Source organism: Osmia lignaria, chromosome 10 (assembly GCF_051020975.1).
Source record: "Osmia lignaria lignaria isolate PbOS001 chromosome 10, iyOsmLign1, whole genome shotgun sequence".
Taxonomy (NCBI): domain Eukaryota; kingdom Metazoa; phylum Arthropoda; class Insecta; order Hymenoptera; family Megachilidae; genus Osmia; species Osmia lignaria.
This window is the reverse complement of record NC_135041.1, coordinates 10,376,622-10,399,586: the sequence shown is the minus strand read 5'-3', so window position 1 is coordinate 10,399,586 and position 22,965 is coordinate 10,376,622. Positions and strand designations below refer to the sequence as shown.

Genomic DNA, 22,965 nt, shown 5'->3' with positions numbered 1-22,965 from the left:
AGTGAACCCGTTCAATTATTGATTGGCCAGCTTTTTTCATCTTCCGCACGGATTACTCGTCAGCCTTGACCCTCGTATCCTGGTTGCGTGGGCAGCAAGGCCGTGCAGGATGGTTTGTGCGTTACGTACACTGTTAGGGACCGTATTACTCGGAGCTTCAGTTTCTCGCTTCGTTTACGATCAATTGAGTAAGTCGTGAAAGGTAGAACGTATCAATTTCTCGTTAACTAATCGCCGTTTTGTCTAACTCTGTTATAATATTTTCTGTGAAAAAGAAAATTGAGTTAACACTTTGACGATCGATGTCACGTATTTGGGACTTTGATGCTTAACTTTTTATCCACCTCATTCTTCTTCGCTTTACTTCTGTCTATCAAAATAATTCAATAACTAAAAAAAAAAAAAAGAAAAATAGTATCTTTTATTAAAGTTTATATTCATGTCTATTTTTAGTCGGATTATTGTATAAACATATAATATATTAAAATCTAAAACAAACAAGTCGATAAAGTCGACTACAGAGCGTTTGAAACCACACCTGTTATATAAATTTAATATTTCAACTCGACACGGGAAGATTAATCTGTCACCATTTATACAGAAAATACCCCAGTACCATTAATCTCTGTGTAATCGAATGCGGTTCAACGTTGAATCAAATGAAATCGCATATGTAATCGAGCGATCTGAAGTTTAGACATCGGTAAAGTTCACGACACATTTAAAATTTTTTTTTCATTCGTATAGATAACAATTATGACAACGCCTAAAAGAGCGTCAATACTAGTAACGAAGAGCGAAAGCGATAAAAAAATCTCGCTCGATAATGATCGAGTCATCTTCGAGGAATCCAAAGACGGTTTTGCATCAAAAGAACTCGTCGAACCATCTTTCAAACCTTGGCGCGTGTTCATCAATCATATTGATAGTTATCATGGAACAAAAATTGTTGAAGTAAGTTTTCGATCATTACAAAATTACAAACTTTGATTTCTTAAAAAAATTTAATTTGCAATTTAATCATTTTATGAAATAAAATAATCACGGTATAACGTTTAGGTTATCGTTGAAAACAGTGAAACAAAAATGAAATTTCTGCGAAGTGTGAAAAATATGACAAATAATTGACAAATATTTGGAATATTGAAAAAGGGATGTTTTTCCAAACGTTTTTTTTCCTGGAATACCTATTCAAGGACTTCTATGAATATTAATTTTCTATTTGTACGCTTCAGTTGATGAGAATATATTCATATAACGTGTGGACAATATAATGCATGAATATTCACGTAATATTGCAACAACAACGGTGCTCCTTTGTTTATTTTCAGAGCTTCGTATTGAAAATAAATTCGCCACCAGAGAGTACAATAATTCATTTCGAAATATTTGAACTCTTCGAGGATTCTATAGATCAATCTAATTTAATTTTAACGCACCTTTCTCGATTATTATCCAACTATTGATTTATTATCAGTTATATTGATTAAGAATACAATTAAAAATATTGAATATTTTTCTCGATTGAAAGTGAAATAAATGATCCACCTTTGCATATTTATTATAAGTTTCATAAAAATTACCATATTCATCGAAAGATTTATTATATTGACTGGGGTGGATTTATAACAAAAATGAAGACGAATAGCTTTCCGCAGAAAAATGAAACAAAACGATCAAGAGACGAGGGTTAAGGTCTTGGATCCTGTTCCTTCTAGCACCCTGTATACCCCATAGTATCGATTTCGAATTATATAGTTCCGTCGCATCCCCTTTAATATCCTCCAGGTAGAATCTTTTTTTAGCAGCTGTGCATTGCTTTCTTCTCGGATGGATACCAAGCAAATTATAGACAAACTGCGTGGCGACGAATTTGCGGTCATTTTGATCGATAGCTGCACTAATGTCTAAGAATATGCAAAAAGAATGGTCAAAAATAGAACATTGAAAAAATAAATGAAAGCGATACTCATGAATATGACAGTCGATGTTCTATTTTATGTCTTATGGAACCAGACAAATCGCAGAATGAATTAAGTGCAGATATTAGTACTGTAATATCTATATTTGATAATTATTCAATTAGTGGTAATCCATGAATAGCTGGATTATTACTAATATGATCGCGACAAGCTCATGGAATAAAATACGGGTGTATTTTATATCTACGTCGATAATGAGATTGCATTGAAATTATGTAATCGATCCTCAGCATGATCAGTTGTTAGTACTGCATTAATTATTCTAAAGTATACAATTATCACCATGCATGATTTTGTATTCTGTACAACAACGAAAGTATGTAAATAATTTAGACAAGTTCACTTTATTTTTTGTTACCTGTAACATTTCACTAAAGGCAATAAGTGAAAAGTTTCAATTAAAGAATGAAACGATCGTATGCTGAGTAATTGCAATTATAACACGTCCGAATACACACGACCATTTTCATTGTACCAATCAATGTGTTAATTATTTCGCAAGGTCGTTTATCGATGAATCCTCTGGTCGCCAACTCTATTAATTCCTATTGAACTATTTCTACAAAGGCAGGAAGCATTTAATGTTTCACGTAAAATCGTTTAATAGGAACGTGTACCCGTGACTGTAATTCAATTTTAATACAGAATTCCTGCAATAAATTGCACCCCTGTTTAGTAGAAGCAATCAATAGTATAATTAATTCTTATGATACAACGTTCCCTCGTTTCATTATCCAATGTGTAATTCGATTGGTACACGTCGCGATCCGTCAAGAAATCGAGCAAGAAAAGGAAATTTCATCTCGGTCGTAATTCAAAACGCCTGTTCGACTGTGAAGGAGGGGTTAATTAGCTGTTTGAAAGGAGACCTCGAGAGTAATAGCCCTTTGACCGGGTACAGATTCAATAACTGTTGCAATCGGAACACGTTTTGTACATGTAACGAGCGTTTTTGATACAGCGAACGTGATATTCGTCTTTCGAATTGTTACTTTCGCAATAAAGCTCTTTGATAGGCGTTCGGAAATAAGAACCATCGCGCATCGGGTACACGTGGCCTCTCGTTTCAGTGATGCGAAGATAGTAATTAAAATTTCAGTTCCTGTCGGATCGGGTCTACGTTAATCCACAAAGCGAGGATCTAGCCGGGGAGGAGGAAGAGGCGGAAGAGGAGGAAACAATCGGAGACGAAGAAGAAGCAGATGATGAACAATCTCGAGTTGAAAAGGCTATTCCGGAGGATAAAACTTCGAAACAATATGAAATAATTGGCACGACTTTGGATCCTGAGGTAACGTAGTATGCACTTTTGAAATATTGAATTTAGAGATTACTTCTTTCAGCTTTTATGCACAATGGCACGAATTGTTTGAAACTTTTCCACTGATGATAAATTAAATCCTATAAATTTTTCTGATTGGAATGATCTATCTAGATCTAACTTTCTACATTTTGCAAAGAATTATCATAGTTATACCAGAAAATTTGATTAAACGATATTGTTTTATAATTTAAATTTATTTCCTTAAAAAGAATAAAGCCCTTTTTAATTTGAATTTCAAGTTCATATTTCAATCTGTAATTAATATTTTTGTAAAATATACCTTTCACGTCAAATAACATTCGACGAATCGAAGCTTGTTTCCCAGACGACCTACAATATTTTCTCCTGGATAATATCGCAGTTACTTTCGACTCCCTTTTATCGTTAACACGATCAATGTCTGTTTTTCCTCCGAATCGCTACCAGTTTGCCTCCCCTAAAGATTCCTCGGTAAATTTAGTTTTCCCCGCCGGGGTAAGGCAAACAGGAGGGTAATTCGAGTGGTCTGGTTATTTTGCGACCGAAGTAGCTCTTGGCGGATGAAAACGGTATCAAATGAACAATTTCGCAGTATTCTGTCTGCATTATTTCCTTTCCTACTCCCGCGAATTCAATGCCTCTCTCACGACTCAAAGCATCTCTTGCAAACTTATTTTTCCCCTTTTCCTGTCTTCGACGAGTCTATTGCAACCCTTGAAAGCAGACTGTCAACCCTCGATACCTCGACTTCATTTTTATATTGTATTAAATTTCGTTTCGCAGTACCCGAAGCCCGAGGACGTGACTATGATTATAAGGGGCACGAAAAATCGAGACGCATTTCTGGCCGATCTGATAAATTGTGGCATCGTCGTATACGACATCACGCACGATTCTGACCAGATTGACGAAGCCACATGGGCACTGCAAGGTCTGTATTGCTTTTATTATATAGGATGTCTCAAAAAAAAAGGTTTACTGAAATTTTTGTAATTGCGAAATACTGTAATTAAGGACAGAACTATAAAAATTTCAAAACAGTATATTTAGTGGTAGAACTTCAAATTGCAAAGTGGGACAATTAATGGTAACACCAAAAATTCAAAACGATACCAACGTGCATCTGACAATCTTCTAACGAGACATCCTTACTCTTTGTTCAAGAATATTGCGGCAGAGGTTTATTCATAGTTACCGAGAGTATTTGAATTGGTATCTCAGTAACAGATTAATACCTTGCTTTACAATATCTCGCTTCTTGATGAACGTTGTTTTCCGATAATTATCCGTGCTTCGGGGTAAAGAGGAAAATCGGAAAAACTTGTCCCCGGAGACAAACGAGCGGCAGAGCTCGTAAACGAACGGCTGAAATATGTAAAAGCTTGCGTCAAGGGAGACTCGCGGGTTCTAATTCCTTTTAAAAACAAAGAGGAGTTAGCACGGCCTTCCTCGGTCTTAAAGAACGCTCCGCGTTATAAGCTAGATAATGTTTACCACGATTGCGTTCGTGTTCGCCGTCGTAAGCCATCTTTATCCTTGAACTCTGTGCTTCTTCTTGTCATTACACGGCGCGGATAATATTCTTTTTTATCGAATCCCTTCGAGTATACGATATATCGTAACTCGAGTATCAGGATTGAGCTCACAACGTAAAGGACTATTATACAGACTGTTAAGGATATTCTTTGGAAATCGAATATGTTTTTATTTATGGTCAATTTTTTAACTTACAAACTACGACATATTCATCTGAAACTCCTCAACGTTTCACAATCTATGCTTTTGGTTATTCATCGTTCAGCCATCGCACAGAATCTCGAAAATATGGAGCTGATAGCCCCGAAGGCTTTCAAACACAGCGACGAGGTGCGATATTTCGTTCTGATATCCACTATAATGACTTGGGCCAACACGAAACCGCTGAATCCCGAGGAACCGGAACTACCCTTCACTGAGGACGATTATCGGAAACGAAAGCCTCATCCAAATTTCAAGCAGCACATACAATGCGAAAAAGACGTGGTGACGATGAAGAAGAATACCAAATTGAAGGATAAATTGAAAACTTTGGTGATTTGTTCCGGAATTACGTATGGGGACGAAGAAGGTCCGCTACACCATCTGTTCAAAATGGCTTGGCAAAACGCCGAATTTCTGCCAGTGTTCGGCGAAGGAGCCAACAAAATTCCTTTGCTACACGTTCGAGATCTTGCCGCGTGAGTGTACAATAATTTGTATAGCTGCGATTTTATATAATCACCTTTTAACGCGTTTCCTATAAAACTAATTTTCGTTGTCCTTCAGGTAAGACTAATAATTCAGTTTATATGGGGTCATCCGTAATATGGGAAACTACTTTACGAACGGATAGAAAACATAAAAGCAATCACGAAGATTTATACAGAATGGGATCGTAAATCGTGTGGTACAAGTAGGGTAAGGGAGATTATATGGGTGAAACCAAGTCGAAACGATACAATAACACTTTGTAGTAGGAAGTATCATTTTTTCAGAAAATGGTACTTTTCACCACTATTTTTCGTTTCTTATTTTCTCTGTGATTCTCAAAGCTTTCATAGAATGTTTCATAGAATGTTATAAAATTTTTAGGAAATGGGCACTTTTCAGCACAATTTTTTGTCTGAGATTCTCAAAACTTTTATAGAATGTTGTATTTTCCAGGGTGGTATTCGACGTGCTGCAAAGATGGCCCACTTCTAGGTACATCATAGCTGCGGAACAAGAACCGATTTCCCAGAGAGCCATTGTCAAGGTGTGTACCTTGAAGATGTTGAAAAATTCTCGCTCTGAGAATCTGCGTGCGTGTACACGATTCAGGTGTCCTTTATGCGAGTCACAATCTGTTGCTTACTCTTTCCACGACACCTCCAAAGCTTTCTTTTTGATAACAGTGTCGCAGCTGGTCCGTTCCTGGAGGCTTATGCTTTCACTGGCATTCAATATGTCTGAGAATTTTCTTTCTGTTATTTTTCTTTGTTTCTCTCGTATTTTCGTTGTAAACAGAATTGCGTATTTTGTAACATAAAAAGGAAATTAGTTTTTTCTGCTGTTTTTTTTTAGTCTCTTTTAAATTATTCTACTGCTTTAGGATTGTATAAAACAGCTTTTTGTTTTGATATTAAAAATGATAAACGAATTCAACGAATGAAAAGGAGAAAAAATTTTCGTGGAAACGATTTTCAAAGCCGACTTTTTAGCTCGCAAGTTAATTCCTCTTACGACTGTATGTGTTAAAGGAATGACTGATGGCTTCGGAGTTCAGTGTGTCAACATTATCTCGGAATGGAAATGTTTTGTTAGGAATTAGTTCTGTTCGCGAATCGAGCAGCATCATCATTTCGTGAGAATATTATGGCCAAAGTTATGGAGAGCACCTCGAATATTAAATAGAATTAATAACCAGAAATTAAATAAAGCGAATTTAATGAAATAATCACGAAATAACTAAATGCATTTATTTCCCAGAAAATTAGCAAAGCTCTTTCCAATGGAAAAGTGAAAAAAATTTCAAATGAAGAGGCTTTCTTGTTACCGGAAATCACACAACAAATCTTTGACGTAACGACGATTAATCTAATAGTCGAACCGGTGTACATCGCCGATAGAATAACTTGGCACTTCGATATACCATTTCGTGAAAACATCAACGCCATTGTAAAAGCATACAGAACAGCTCGAAATCTGCGTCCGATGAAGATAATTGTTCTAGGACCTCCTGCAGCTGGAAAAACAAGAGTCGCTCAATATCTGGCCAAACACTACGAAATACATTACCTCCATGCGAAGCCATTAATTAAAGAAACAATAGAGCAATTGGTTAGCGATTTCTTCTATCACTTTTTGATTACTTCGTCAGACTGGCCATCGTATTAATAGTTATTTCTAACAGACAAAGGAGATCGAAGAAATCACGATTGCTCAAGCGCGAGACGAGGCTGAAGAAGCAGGTGCAGGTGACGTTGATGACGACGACGAACCAGAGGATGACGAAGAAGCTCCGAACGTCGAAGAATTACAGGAGCTATTAGATGAAATAGAGCGTAACAAGCAGAGAAACAAGGATCGAATCGACGATACTCTTTTGAATAGGTCAGCTAAATGTCCTTTGAAATCAATGTTTCAACAGTTAAATAGTGTAGTTTGCAAGTTAAATAATGGTTACGTCTGCAACGGATTCGGATTAAGGGTTATCGATCGTTCGCCACGAGGACGGTAAATAAGGTACTAAACGAATTGGTCGTTAAACTAATATTCAGAGGGTTGTGTTCATTTAGGTAACCGCTTTACTGACCCTTTGTCGCGGTCAACGTGGCGGGAATCGCTAGTTCAAACGCGATCCGATTTATCGGTTATAGATGAGAATTATCGCACAAGAGAACGACCGACCAGATTGCTTTAATGGACGTTTCTGTTCGATTTTCCACGTGCAAGACATTTAGATGATTTCCTTTGTTAACCTGATTCAAATTAGTCTCTATGTTACTCAACAATTTTCTATGGCAGGCTTCATATGCGATTCATTTTATAATTACCTTCGACCCACATTACCAAATAGCTTTTCGTTTTGTAACTTTGTAAGCATCGTCGTAAAGAAAGTCTATGTACAAGCAGGATTGAAAGTGCACCAAAGCCCTTGGTGCTCGAGATATTTAATATAAGCTTTGAACCCTTCCTTCAAAGGGTTTCACTTTTCTATTCACAAGGCTTAAGCGGTGCGCAGACAGTCGCGACAGCAAATCTAAAACGACGATGAAAGAAAGTGTCACTTTGAAACAGACGAAGAGAACTTAAGCGGCTGAAGCAAGTTTCTAGGAAAAATGGTTGCACCGGATTGGCTCTGTTGAAGTCTGCATTTCAAGGAAAAATTGGTTGAAAAGTTCTCTAAGACAGAAAGATAGGAAATTCAAAAAAAATCTGTGCTTGGATCATACCTATCATTTCTCTTAGGTTAATCTTGAACCTCGTTTTACAATTCTATACCGAGTGATTCTTTTTCATAAAGTTAAACTAAAGTGGATATTGTCGAGCGACTGAATAGACGTCGAGCCAGAGTGACGCTTTAATTGTAATTATAATTTTATGATTGTCACACCGTTTTAATTATCTCGCGTAGAATGAACGTTTCTAAGTAATTATCAAGTAACTTTTAAACGAATGTTTTTCAATTGCTATTGTGCCGAAGACTGTTCGCGAGAAAATTGCGCTCGAAGCAGTGTCAAAATCAAGGCTACATTATGGACGGGTATCCAAAGACACTGGAGCAAGCTAAGGGGTTGTTCGGTGGAGAGAATTTGAATGAAACGATTGAAGAGGAAATTGAGGAGGAGATGGAGATCGACGAGACAACTGGTTACTCGATTATGCCAGAGTTGGTTGTGTCATTGGAGGCGAGCGATGATTTTCTGAAAGAACGAATTATTCAACGACCCCAGAGAGAGATTCACGGTACTCATTACACGGAGGAGCACATGATACGTCGTTTAAAAGAATTCAGGTAATTTGAACATAGTATTGTCCTTTCTGCTATGCAGCTTTTCTCAATTGAAGATTAATGAAACTCGCAGTTTTATAACTAATTAACGGAAACTTAATGATAATTTAACGTGTAGAATTACCTCTCTAGGTAATTAGTGTAGAGAATGGAAAAATGATATTTTTACCAGCATTATATCAAGGACTTTGCATGTTGTTTCGAAATGAAAAATCCAACATTAATTAAGTACATGTATGTATTTAATTTTGAAATGTTATCATATCACCTAATAATACGACAAATCATTATTAATTTAAAAACCACTAGGGTGATAATCAAGATGAATATTGTAAATTCTTTCAATTCATCCACCCTTGTGCTTTTCTTAGGAAGAGAAACACCGATGAAAACACTCCCGTACAATTTTTCGACGAAATTGAAATTCATCCACTCATAATCGACGTAGAGGATGATGTGTGCCCTGATATGTTTCCCACGGTTTATCGATGCATCGAGAAAATTGGTCCGCCTAGAAATTACGGTGAGAAATAATTTCAATTCCGATTCTTTAAACGTAGAAGGTCCTTAAACTTTAGCATCCATGTGTTGCATGTATGAAAATTTTTATGAGGTTTCCTATTTGGCCAGGCTTAACCGCAGAACAGGCGAGGGAAGCGCGGAAACGTCTTGAAGAGGAATTGCGTGGAGCGGAAGCCGCTTCGAAGTCACGAGAAGAGAAAGAATTCATGGAACGCAAAAAGGAACGCGAGGAAAAAATGGCTGAATGGGTTAGAATTAATTTTCCTTTTTATTAATACTTCTGAATTAATCTAATATAATATTTTAATAATATTCAAGTAATTTTGATATATCTCCCCTAAATTACAACAATGCATAAAACGTTAAACAGCGTTATATCAAATTTCTGCGAGCGTTCATTTGAATTTTCCTCCATTCCTCGGCATGAATTAAATTACCATCAATCAACCACGCTGAAAATAAAAATCCATCTCGCGGTTCGGTAGGGTAGCAACCATTCAGAATAATTAACGAACAAGATGTATCGTACCGTGAAAAAAAAAAACATCTTAACAGCGATATGGATTAAATGTGTTCGTGAAGCAATGTATTTCAAAGAGCCCTTTTATTCGTCTTTGTTTCACTTTGCTTGCTCTACTTATAAAACGCGTGTCCTTTTATCAGAACTCCGAAGGGCACGTGTATCGATGCAGTGCAGAAACACATTGTGAAAAACAATTCAACAACTTTGACTGAAAATGATGAAATAAAGAACCAGCTACAATGGATGAAACAGAATCGTATTTGTATCGATTTCTGATATTGTTCCGTTTTCTATTTGCTCAGCAAATGGAGATTACCGAGGTACTCTGTGCAATATACAGGATCTGATTTCTTAAAAAGACTGCAATTCTTTTTACGTCAAATATAATACTCTCTTCGCAGTCGAGGCACTAACTTATGACTTTCATTTTTTCAAAAATCACATACACGTGTTCGTGGCACCTTTGTACAAAAAATTGTAAAAATTCAGAATCACGTTTCGTAGATTTGTATGATAGATTCGTGTTGTGTACATGAATTTATCGACCTCAGAGGATTAGTACATACGTACACATTTCAAGAATAAAACAAGATGTACAGCAGTTGCTGCCAATGACAGATTTAAGGTGGATAAAATATGGAATACCGTGTACCAGTTCTTGCATAACGCCTTTCTCTATTGGAAAACGCGAATCATCGGTTTTACCCAACGGATGAATACTGAAAATTGAGTGTATTCCACGTAAATCATTCTCAGTACCTGGCATTTGTTTCTCTATGAAATATTCCTGACGATACTGTGTTTCTTTTTTTATACTGATGAATACTTTGTTTATTAACGATTAGAATTAATAATCGTTTGTTTAATCTGTACTCAGCATTACTGATAAATGGTTGGATTTTTTTCAGACAAACCTGATGGAAAAGCTGAAAGAAGAAGAAGAAGAGAGACTATGCGTCTTGGGTTTACCTTTACGAAACTATCTGGTGAAATACGTGTTTCCAACGTTGTCGCAAGGACTCATCGAAGTTGCGAACCTACGGCCAGACGATCCGATCGATTTTCTCGTAAGTCCATTGTTTCGCTTGTTCAGAATGCGTTTCGTGCTTATCGGTAATTATCCGCATTCCCTCCGCCTTTATTTAATATCGCTTGCTTCTCCCTTGGGGCGGTTTAAAAGGTGAAAAGTAGACGTGAAATCGGTATGAAAGGAAAATGTTGCGGTTCGTGGAGCTTCTTCCAAGTGTGAAATCGGAAAAGTATAGTTTAGATGGGATTTTAATTAAACTTCCAGTTAGAAACTTATGATCAATGATTTCCGTTATTCAAATCGAAAGCTTTTTCACGAAAGTACATTCTAACCTGGTAAACAAGGAAAATGTTGATCCAGAGCTGTCGCTCGGTCGAAGGGGATGAAAGCGATTAAAAATCCAACGCTAAGTGCGTTCGGTCACCATAGAGACCAGGAATTGCCACGAACTTTGTCAGCTATGTAAAAAGTTATTTTCGTCATCTTCGATGCCGCAATAAAATTTTTCTTTTCTTCACCACGAATGTCGTGAAATAATACCGTCGTTTTTCACGACGAAGAATACTAATCGCTAGGGGGGTGTGATTAACACGGACACTTTTTACACAACCTATCGATCCGAGCTGTAAATTGAGCTGGTGTAGCATGTACAGAAGGGGATATTGAATTTCGAATGGTGAAAGAGCCAACGACTCGAGCTGTTCCATTAAAGGGAAAACTAGGTTCTCGTTAAACTTCAAAATCTACGGTCGATTGCTTTTACTTTTATTCTCTAATCCTTTTCTCCTCTAGCGATCTCGTATCATTGATTTCGATAATTTTCTTCTGCGAAAAAAAAAATTATTTTTAAACGTTCGCGTTGTTACATGTTTGATAATAGGGTTATTTACCTTACGTAACCACGCGAAACTTTCACCGTTACGAGCGACGATATCGTAAAATTCCGTATTGTATCCGAATCATTTGCGTTGCACGCAACTCTTCTGGTCAATTTAGCGCGATTTTTGCGCGTGCCGTGATGTAACGGAAGCGGGTATAAAATCGTGAAATCGGCGAACTGTGACACGATCGAGAGAGACAAATATCGATTCGCTGCATTTTTATCGGGGATGAATTCAAAAGTTTCGCGGATGACGGAATCGAGGTGTGTTTGAGCGTATATAATTGGGGGTGAAACAAAAGAAATCCTGGAACTGGTTATTCGATTCTCATCATCGAGTTTCATGTACGGTAACAATTTCAAAAGATATTAATAAATTTAAGTCCAAAATTTATAATACAAATACGAATTAATGTTTGCGTATTAAATCAAACGTCTGCTACGATTTGATAACAGGGAATTAACAGTTATTCTATATCAATTCGAAGAGTGTGCAATGAGCTGAAGGGTAAGACACCCGTTGGATCGCTTGAAACCCGTTGGGAGTTGTCGACTTTAATGGGAATTTACCTCGTCGATATTTCACTCTTCTTTTCCTTCGACCCTTTCTACATCGACCGGTGGCGGTTGTCTTACATAAAGACGGTGATCGATATCGTCTGAATGTAAACATCGCATGAGAGTGGTTGAGAGGCGTGTGCGAGGACAACCTTCGAAGCTTTTTGAAAAGTTTTAGAATGCGATTAGAACACTTTCAGTATTTATTAAGATTTCACATTTATATTTCATTGATATATTGGTACACTACATAAAAATCAACTAAGAATGATATGTTAAAAATATTTTAGCTCAGAATATTTAACACGCTGACTGTCCATATTTTTGATTTTCATAATTGATTTTCACTGCAAAAGTGATGATATCAACTGAATAACCGGTGTTCTACAATGTTCGAGCTAGAAGCCCTTTTACCAGCGTAATTGTTTGATGAATAAACGAAAAGTGGCAGAGTGGTTTTGGACAGTAAACCGGTGAAACTTTTTTCGAGGTTGTAAGATTTTCTGCGAGAATATGATCGAAGTTATAATGGAATATCGTGGAGGTTCCTACAAAAAACCGCGACAGTCTGGCTGCCGTTTCTGTGAACTGCAAAAGGTACTTTGAGGTATCGCGAATAAGTTGCACGAGGACGGGGGATGAAAGTGTTCGCGAGAGTACAAGGATCTGTTGCAATCTTCATTCGACACGATTTCTCTCTGCTTTTGCCTAGACGTTTACTCGGATCAGTTTAATTAAAGTGAAACCACTTGTTAACGCATTCCTGAAAGCCGACGTAAGAATACATCGTTCTTGTACATATATACGTTTCTTCAAGTTTTACCTTCAAAATTTCAATATAAAAGTTTCTTTCGTTTTTATCTCGCTTACCTTGAATAGAAAATCTTATCGCGAAATCGATTTTTCACTTGTTAAAATATCATTTGCAAAATGTGTCACACAACTAATATCTCGATCGATAATTGAAATTAAAATCGAAATTCAATACAGGTGGTCTATGAATCGCACAATTGTGTTTCAAGAGATACCTCCTTTCTGTTATCAATGTCTTTGTCTCTCAAATTATTGTGGATAAACCGAAATCTGTCAATATGTTATCAGGCTCCTATTAATAACCAAATACAACATAATTTATAGAGATCCCCTGCGGGTATCTTCCACCAGTTTTATGCAAACGTTCCGGCGAACAATACCAGCCACCAAAGTTTCAGCTCAATTAAACTGCAGGTTATGATAGGACAAATACTCGTAACAGGTATCTCAAAGGCGTTATCTTGTCTCCACTGTTAACGAGATTCATTCATTAATATCCATATACCTAGCTACGCATTTTTTCTTCCAAACAGTGAATTGTTTAACATCTTCACTGGCATTCTCATATATTCGTAACTTTGATATCTAACACTATTATAGCAAAGAATTCACTGGAAACCGGAGTGCAAATAAAATTACAAATTCAAATTACGTAACGTGACGACTATTGATCATCGATATAAATTATGCTGCGCGCCTTCCAGATTATATCATCGTGTTACATAGAAATATGATTCGAAAAATGTCCGTGCCTTTTTATCATTATATACATTTATTATACAAGAATTTGTAACTGTTTATTCGATGGAGTTCAAAAGTACGTGGACCATGTTGGAAACGTTCCTTGTTGAAATAATGAAATCGTTATTTCTCTTCAAACTATGCTAATTAATTTAACAACGATAAGTATCACGATCTTAAAGGAGTAACTTCTGAGATGGCGAATATTGTAAATGGTACGTTTAGAAACGGAAATGTGGTTCTTTGATAAATACGAGTTTCAAACTGTATCTATATCTTAACAAATTGGAAAAACGCTTGAAGTTGCAGACTTTTAATTTTCTTTTCGCTTCAAGGTCTACACTGAAATCCAATTAAATAGTTGGTAAATGAAAAAAATAGTAGAATTATATCTACGTAAATTTTGAGGAAGTTTATTTATGAGAAAGACAAGAGAACGTAAAACAAATTCATGCATAGTAATTATTAAAGGTGTAAGGTCACGGAAATTGTTTAAACAAGGTTAAGTTATTTAAACAAACGGTATGTAAATTTGAAATTCGCCCTGTAAGTAAACTGTAGAGTACTAAGTATATTGATTCAAGTCTGCTTAAATAACTTCTGCTCTCCAGGGATCTTTAATTAGTCGAAGGGTTGAAATTGTTCCTTTTTCAGTTTCTCTTTTTTGATTTGAAGCATAACAGCGAGACGAGATAAAGGAAATGAAAAAAGTATATACTAATTACAGATCGCGAATGAAATAGAACAAAGGGTAGTCTCGTTGCATTTCCTCTCGTCTACTAAGAAATTTATAGAAGTAATTACTTCATGTGGCACTTATCTCGAAACCTGAATGTCCATTTATAGATTAAAATAGGTCATCCTGTATAGTCCTCCGTGAAACGCGAATATATTGTCGAAACAAAAGGGAAGTTTTCCGTATGGAAAATGATGCATTGTTTTTGCCTTCAAAAACATTTCACATCTAATTGTTTGCATTTTTTAGAAAAAACAAATGCTGAATTTTTTGACCAATTATTTCACACTTATAAAACAGTAAAATTCGTGACGGATTCAAACAATTAGCGCCTCAAATTTTAGCTAAAAAGCTTGCTTACTATTCAGAATAATATTTACACAATTTTAAACAAAAACACACTATTCTTAAACAAAATTGACGAGTGGAAACTTTAATCTGATGTTTGTTTTATTATTTCAACATGCTATTATTGCAACTTTCATTTAACTAAAATGTAGTTTTTTTTGAAAGTGTTAAATAAGGGACTATCCTTTTATTTATTCAATTTTTGATAACCCGTTGTGCCAGTCCTTTCCAGTTATCACGATTCTCGAATTTCAAAAGCATGTACATCTTCCTTTTATCTCGCGTTGCATTTCGATTCAGAAAGATCTAAAACGGCGGAAATTCGACGATGACTGGCCGGAAGTTGCGCATTGAAACGCGAAGACAATGTAACGCGGCTGGGATTAGAGGTAAAAGTGGGTCAGAAACTTTGAGAAAATGTGACGCGACCCATTTTTAGATGAACCAGTAAACGCGTGCACGTGTATTGTGCATACGAATGCATCGTCTTTTTCGTGGAAAGAATGCCGGGAGGTATTCCCATTACGAGCTCTGTTTATCCTGTATTCCAACTGCATACGATCGTTTCCTCCACATGATTCTCCTTATCGTCTCTCTTCGAAGGGGTATATATACGTCCTTCGTATTTAAATGTCCATTTTTCAAGGACGTATATATTCGTACTTCCCATCTACGTACCTATTAATATTATTTTATATTTTTATTGGCATTCATTCCAGGCTGAATACCTGTTTAAAGAAAACCCAGAAGGAAAAATGTTCGAACCCGATTTTACGAGAACGATGACTTCGGTTTTGGACGTGATAGAAGAGTTTCAGGGTGAGGTATTACCCCCGGAGCAGCTTAGTAGAAGGATCACCGAGTTGATAAAACAACGCCGCAAACAATCCGCCGAAACTTTGAATTCCACTGTATCGGACGTTTGTACGAGCAAAAAAACCACGGTCTGTGTGACACCATCATACACTTATTGTGATACGGACACATACGACGGAGAGGGCGAAACAATGTCTGATAAAACCGAGGATTACGACAAAGAAGACTAATGATGGCTTACTTGAAACAGCGTGCGTAGAACTTCCAGAGGATTTAGGAGATTCACCTTTCGGTTGACAATTAATTAATCAGCACGCGCCATAATAATAACAACATTTGGCTGACTAATGGCCCCCAAATTCCTGTAATCTCATGATCCGCGCGTACTAATGTGCTTGCGCTTCGATTTGATCGCCCGGAGACGAGATTTCCGATAATGTACATACACGTGTTCCGTGATAATCGTTGCTTATGATTATTCTGCTCATATTACACACGTCGTCGGTTTCTTTGAACGGAAGTGAAATTAATTCTGACCCGTTCACCAGCTAGCAGGCTGGAAACGCTAGGTGAATTAAGAGAAATACGATCTCTTGAATTTATCTAGCTTGATATATAAACTTAAATAAATCCTTCTACAGTATAATTCCTTTGTTGTTAGAAAAATGCATCAGCTAATTGCAAAATTCCTCTCTGCGAATGAATCGCATAATTCTGTGTTTAAATTACGAGTAAATTAATGACTACCCATACGTTGAGTATAAAATATGAAGATACGAGAGAAACTTCATTTCAGGGAACGTTCTTTAATCCTATTAGATTATTTCAATGATAAAGTGTCCATTAATTACACGTGAAAGATTTAAAAAAATGTGAATTACAGTATGTTCTTTAAGGGTGAATGGTGGTCGAGGGTGAAAAGGTGATTTACACTGAACGCTCGTTTTTTTTTTTTTACAAAATAAAATTTCAAATATTTCGTAATGTATTCAGGAATATGTAACTCTATTACATCGAAGCTTTTCATATTCAACAGATTTGAAATATTTGGCACGAAAAATATACAATTTTTACCCGTGTATTTTTTCCCGCAATTTTACAATTTCAAGGAAGTAAAATCGCAGGAAGATAAGTCATTCTTTCATTGCTTTCCTTTATCTTCAATCAAATAAAAGACTCGAGTGGTCTCAATCGCGGGGTTCTTTCTTTAAGCTTGAAAAAGTACAGAATGTTTTAAAAATGACGAATCAAACTTTGTCTTATCTATTTCATTGATCTTCGAAGTAAAAAATAAAGGAACGCAAGTATAAACACAAATTTAAAATGAATTTTTTTCCTTTGGACGGAAAGATCTTTTATTTACATGGAAATATTTGATAAAAAAGAAGTTGCAACATGTTTAAAAATGTATAAACGTCGCTAAAGTTTCTTAAATTTGCTAATAAACAACGGTACGATTCGAGAATAACTTTACGGTAGCAACAGGAGTATCGTAAAAAACGCAACCTTGAGATGTTCCCATAAATAACGATTCAGGAGAACGCAAAAAATGGTTATAGTTCGTGGAGAATATGTTTTCGGGCTCGTTTGGGACCCACATGATCCTCGCCTTTCCTTTATCCTTATTAATACTAAATCAGTCGTACGTTTCCGAAAGGAACTTCTACCTGCTGGTCGAAGATTTTTGCTCGAAATGATTCGATACACCAATGAAATATTTACATCGAATCCTAAATTATTTCTAATATCTTTCTTATGGTGGTATTTTTTCACGCTTGTAAAACAAAGGGTTGAAAATAGATGAACATTAATAACAGAGTTGTAACTAGTATTAGAAACAAACAATATTCTCGTCTATTTATAAAAGACACCATAAAGCTATTTACAAGTCGACAAGTTTTGCTACTTATAACCTAATAGAAATTCTGTTCAATAATTGAGACCGGTGCACCAGTTAGGATCTCGCCTGTTAAATATGCATCAAACCGAGTGCAGGAATATTTGAAAGTCCTTCGTCCATTAGGCAGCAATATCGTACGGAGGATGAATCGTTCAATTAAGTTTGAACTCGGGGAAAACGCGTGGATTTCCATGGGATTTCCACATGTCCATGTACACAGTGCACTCTCGTTAAGTGTACGAACCGTATGTTACAGTCCTTGACCGTTCCATGTTCCCGCATCGAATGCTCGCACATGCATTCAGTTTGAAAAATATTCAAAATCGATGAATATGATTTTCTTCAAAAACCCTGCTTCAGCATTATACCATCGGGAATATCGTTTTTTAATTACTGAAAATATTTACGTCGAAGTAACGAAGCCAGGTTTGTTTGCTATCCATATTTTTCCAAACCTTCACATTTCCACTTAGCTTTCTACTCTTGGAGGTTTTCAATTACTTCGTGTCTCTCTATACTTTCATATTTTTCTCCAGATTTCCTGTAGCTTTGGTCAACATCAACTTAGACGTTCGGTAACGAGACTGGTACGAACCCACGCATTATTGACCAGTTTCACTTCCACTCATTGATCTTTGCCCTCCTCTATCAGAGAAACGGTATAATAATCAAGGAAGAAAAGAAGAAATGTTCTTTTCAATCAATCATTTTAGATCAACGGACACATTGACCATTACGTGATACTTCAACGTAACGTAATTACCCTTGCATTTTTATTTTAAGTTTGTTAATATGCATCTAGGGCATGTTGGAGTAATTTCGTTTGGATCTATCTCGCAAGCTCGTTATTAATATACGAACATTAGTACAATTATTTAATTACAAAGTTGCAAACTAATTCCTCTTGCAATTGTACGAATACCAGACATGCGAAATAACGCTTAGCAGAATGATATAAAGCGAGTGTTATCGCTAATGAATTTCGTTGGTCGATACAAGCTTTGTTAATGAAATATTTTCCAGTAACCGGGATGTATTCTTTCCTCTGTTTCAAAAATAACCCCGTGGTTCGAATCAAAGAGCCAATTTAGTAGCATTGACTCGATCGATGCTGACCGAGCAACCTAGCGGGATACCAATTAGTATTTTGTGCATGGATAAACGCGACAGTTATGAAATAGGAAGAAATTGGACCATTCGGAGAGTTTCTGACGAAAAATAAAAAGATATATATCTATTAATAACTGTGACATTCGTACTGTTGAAAAACGTGGAATTTATATAAATGGGTTGAGATTATAATATTCCATAAGATTCTATTTTAACAAATGTCTAGAGGTGGAGCGAAATAAGAGGTGTCTGAAAGAGGGAACATTTAAATATAGCGGAAATTCAAGCGGGTGAGAAAGTTTATTAGTCAGGGGTCGTGTTAATATCGTCCTGTGAAGATGCTCGCTTAAAATTTGCCATTTGCAGAAGACTATGAATTCTCTATCGAGCCGTAAGCGCTCTTACGAGGCCAAGGACGATGCTACCACATTGTTCCGCGTCTTTAATATGACGCAGGTTTGCTCTTTTCGCTGGTAGCATTCGCGGTATCTGGTTTACCTTTTCCGTGTTTCCCTTGAAAACAAACGGGAAATTACGTTACATCGGGAAAGTAACCGAGGAAATACGCTCTTTTACTACAGCTTTCCAGCTTGCTTCTATCAACAGATATACAACTTTGCAAAAGTTTAGCTACACCACTTTTTGCCAAGTTCCATAAATATCCTTCTCTCTTTTTTATTTTACATCAACACCGTTGTTTTGTTTGTTTGTACTTTCTACGCGAAAAGTCGATGGCAATTGTTGTTTTTTAAACACTGCATCGATCCTTTGTAAATATAAATAGAATTGATGTGTGCCGGTTCTGAAATAAACTTATCGCCCACGCGTTTCCCTAAAATAAACTGCGATAGTAAATCGTGATGCGCGCACGTAAACCAGAGATAAAGATTTTATTATTTACGAAAATTGACCCTCATACCTAATTACTGATTGCGATTACTCTCTAATTTCTGTGACCGCTCCTATCCTTTTTGGAAGATTAGATCGGATAACACCGTGGGAGTTATCGCGTTAAATCTAAGCACTTCTATTTCAATTTCGAAATTCAAGAACTTCGAAACAGTAGACTGTTGCAGAGACGAATTTAGTGTTACGAAATTACAGAGCACATCGGTACAGAGATGGAAGTTTCTAATTGGACACACGAATATTCCTCGAATACATCTCGTCTTCAACAGGTAAACGTTAGCGCAACTTTCAAGTTACCCTCTTTAATCGATTCCAAATTTAGCACATTGATCGCTAATTGCGATTAAAAATAATGTCACCCTTGTTTCTGCGTTCAAGGAGCGACTGAAACATTTCCAATGTCAAATAACAGTCTAGCTTGACCATATTATCTACGAAACAACATATTACCGAACGATTATTTTAATTATTTCGACATTGAAAATTTATAAAATTTAGAGATATCGGACTTGATTTTAAATTCAGTATGACCCAGATCTTTAAACTTATCATGTAAGATTTATTAGTACTGTTATTGAAAAGGCAATACTTTAGAACTACAATTTTTCACCTGGTCCATGAACCTCCAGAGGGCCACAATGTTCACATAAGGTGTTCCATGTGTTCGAAGAAATGACGCAAGCTGTTACAGTTAAGATAAAAAGAAACTAAAAATGAAGAAAACAAAGAACAAAATTTTAATAAAATCTCATTGAGAAGAATAAATATTTCAAATCTTAAGTAAAGTATTATCCCTAAACGTGTGTATAATTTATGATTAAAAAAACTTAATTTCACATTATCAAATACTTAGAGTTTCATAATACGATGAAGAGAAAACCGTATTATGAAAAGGATTAAAAAACACTGCTTTAGAACATAAAAAGAGGTACACATTCTCATCGCAATTTTATTAGTCCGTCAAAGGGTTAAACGTTTTAAACGCGACGAGAGGAACGTCTATAGCCAAAGCGTGGCATCCAGTATATCTGTATCTTCAAACACCTGTTAGCAGTGGCTCGTGTGGGCGGTTCGCCACATCGCCTTTAAATTCTCGCTACGATTAAACGCGAAGCCCGTTTCCTTCCGTCCTGATCGTGTCGATTCCGTAAACATTCAACACATTTTTACTTTTCATACATCAACCAATCCACATTTCCATCCTCGAATCAGTGATAATGTAGAAGAATAGGAAAACTTACCGGCGTGACCTTGCACGGAGTAATTGGCCTCCTCGCTGGGTATCACGGTTTCCGCGAGGATGCTCTCGGACGCAGTCTTGACGACACCCATGATCGGTTTAAACGTTCCTCGAGCTTCTGTTCGCGTTCTAAATAGGTGTTACGCGTTGAAAGTGTTGAGGACGAAGTAGCCCCAGGTTCCACGACGATTACCTCCGGTTGATCGTGCCGCGTTGTCTGCCGATGCCGGAATGCTCGGCGCCGTTTCGTCGATTTAATGCGTCTGCGTTCGCGCCTGCGTCCCCTGTAGTTCCCTTGAGCCCTCTATCCTGTGCTTTTTCCCTCCTTGACCCTCGCGTGCGTACCACCCTACCCCTCTGTTCTTCCTATTCCGCTCACCCTGTCTCTCCTGGTCCCTTGGCCGGCAGCAACACGTTACGGGACGTGGAGCAAGGCAATCCCTAGGCCAGGGTGAACAGAGGGTTGAACGGAGTGGTGGAAGCTGCCTCAGCACGTCCGATCGCGACGGTAGGGGGTTGCTTCGGTCTCTCCTACCGACGCCATATACCATCTCTCTCTCCCTCTCTCTCTCTCTCTCTCTCTCTCTCTCTTCCTCGTATTCCTGGCACTGGTTCTGGTGCTGGTGCTGGTGCTGGTGCTGGTGCTGCTTGTGCGCCAGCAGGGCGGGGTGCGGTAGGTACGCACACAGGGGCAATGTCGACCAACTGGGTCTCGGTGAAGGTCTCGGCAACAGCTACTCGTGTCTGATAATGCATCCTTTTTGCGCGATCTTCCCTTTTACCTGTAATTGTATATCAGTACACCTGATCGATTCCAATGATCTTGAAATATCTTATAGAGGTCAAATTAGAGCAAATACTGACGATCAGCATCATAGAATGTCTTAAGAATACAATGTTAGCTATATGACTTACTCAGGACATTGACCCTGTAACGTGTCTCAAATCGATAGGGTGTACCATATTTTACATAATTATCTACTGTTTTACTTCTGCGCTGTACAATTACAATTTTTCTTTGAAATAGATACACTCTGTTATCTGTAAGGTACTCTTCATTTTGATACCTCGTTTCGTGCAGTTTTACCGGAGATTGTTTTTGCCGGAAGCAGTACCGTTTTTTTAACGGGAAATCGCTTCATCCGTGTAATCTCCTTCGTAAACAAGTCGTGTTTCTCCATGGTAACAGGGTTTGACTAGATTTCAACACATAGATGTCCTTGATATCGTACATCCTCGAAAATGGCGGTTTAAATCCAGTTGGCTTATATCTTACATTTAAACAAGTAATTCTATATTGGAGTTAGACTCTGGTTCATCCGATCAACATGGGAACAGTTTAAATGTAACAAGAAGAAAAGGTTTTGACTATTTGCACTCCACACCTGCCACATTGGTACCCATTTGAGGTGCCTAGCATGTGGCCGACACCACATGCAAAGGTGTCTGGAACCCCCACTCTCGACGCCAGGGGCCCGTTTTTGGTGGTGAAGCCATCATATCTAGTGTTGAGAGAAGGGGTGTATCAACCTCTCCTTGCTGCTCCTCTTGTTGCTGTAATATGGCAAGGCTAACCTCGAGACACTGACTGACAATGAGTAATGGGGTATAGTTTTTAATATCGAAGTAATTTGTTATTACCATCAAAGTGCGTTAGGTTCGGTCGTGAGGAGAGGTCTTCTTTACGATCCAGTCATCGTCAACTGTATGATCCCTAGAACAATTCAACTAAGTGTTAATTATTAAGCTCTTTTAGTTAGGAAGGTGGATTCGATAAGAATACAAGGATTTCAAGGACCTCGTCGATTCATATTCATTCAAGGTCGACATGTCGGACGCCAGTTTACCTGTTCTACTCGCGGTTATCGCAAGAGGGAGGGCGCTGCTTCTGTCCCTCCCGATTTTCGACACCCGCCACCCTCACCACCGTTCGCTCCACTTTCCCTGTCCCGCGACCTTCGGTTACGCCTTGCTCCCGTCGGCAGAGGCCTCGCGTTCCATTCTCTGCCTCTAGTTAACATCGATCCAGCGATCTTGTTGCT

At 37.4% G+C, this 22,965-nt stretch overlaps 2 protein-coding genes across 2 annotated transcripts in view; one reads left to right on the top strand and one right to left on the bottom strand.

The window, feature by feature from the left end:
- The window catches only part of LOC117611709 (synaptotagmin-10), a 29,700-nt gene extending 6,855 nt beyond the window's left edge, over positions 1 to 22,845 (bottom strand). Inside the window, exon 1 of the mRNA XM_034339854.2 lies at positions 20,925 to 22,845. Coding sequence (XP_034195745.1) covers positions 20,925 to 21,015 — 91 coding nt within the window. The 5' untranslated portion in view covers positions 21,016 to 22,845. The remainder of the gene's footprint in view (positions 1 to 20,924) is intronic.
- On the top strand, positions 628 to 17,070 carry LOC117611701 (adenylate kinase 7). The gene is made up of 12 exons (XM_034339821.2): positions 628 to 954; positions 3,082 to 3,273; positions 4,069 to 4,216; positions 5,087 to 5,501; positions 5,968 to 6,058; positions 6,772 to 7,122; positions 7,196 to 7,395; positions 8,489 to 8,800; positions 9,169 to 9,320; positions 9,428 to 9,567; positions 10,751 to 10,909; positions 15,668 to 17,070. The coding sequence occupies exons 1-12, from the start codon at positions 757 to 759 to the stop codon at positions 15,992 to 15,994; spliced, it is 2,685 nt and encodes an 894-aa protein (XP_034195712.2). The 5' UTR covers positions 628 to 756; the 3' UTR covers positions 15,995 to 17,070.
- Positions 22,846 to 22,965: the final 120 nt, after the last annotated feature.

What these genes read in the sequence shown, in the direction of transcription:
- LOC117611701 (XM_034339821.2), top strand. Translation starts at nt 757, where the DNA reads ATGACAACGCCTAAAAGAGCGTCAATACTAGTAACGAAGAGCGAAAGC. An exon ending in AGGAAAAAATGGCTGAATGG is followed by an intron (nt 9,568 to 10,750) that starts GTTAGAATTAAT and finishes GATTTTTTTCAG; the next exon opens with ACAAACCTGATGGAAAAGCT. An exon ending in ACGATCCGATCGATTTTCTC is followed by an intron (nt 10,910 to 15,667) that starts GTAAGTCCATTG and finishes CATTCATTCCAG; the next exon opens with GCTGAATACCTGTTTAAAGA.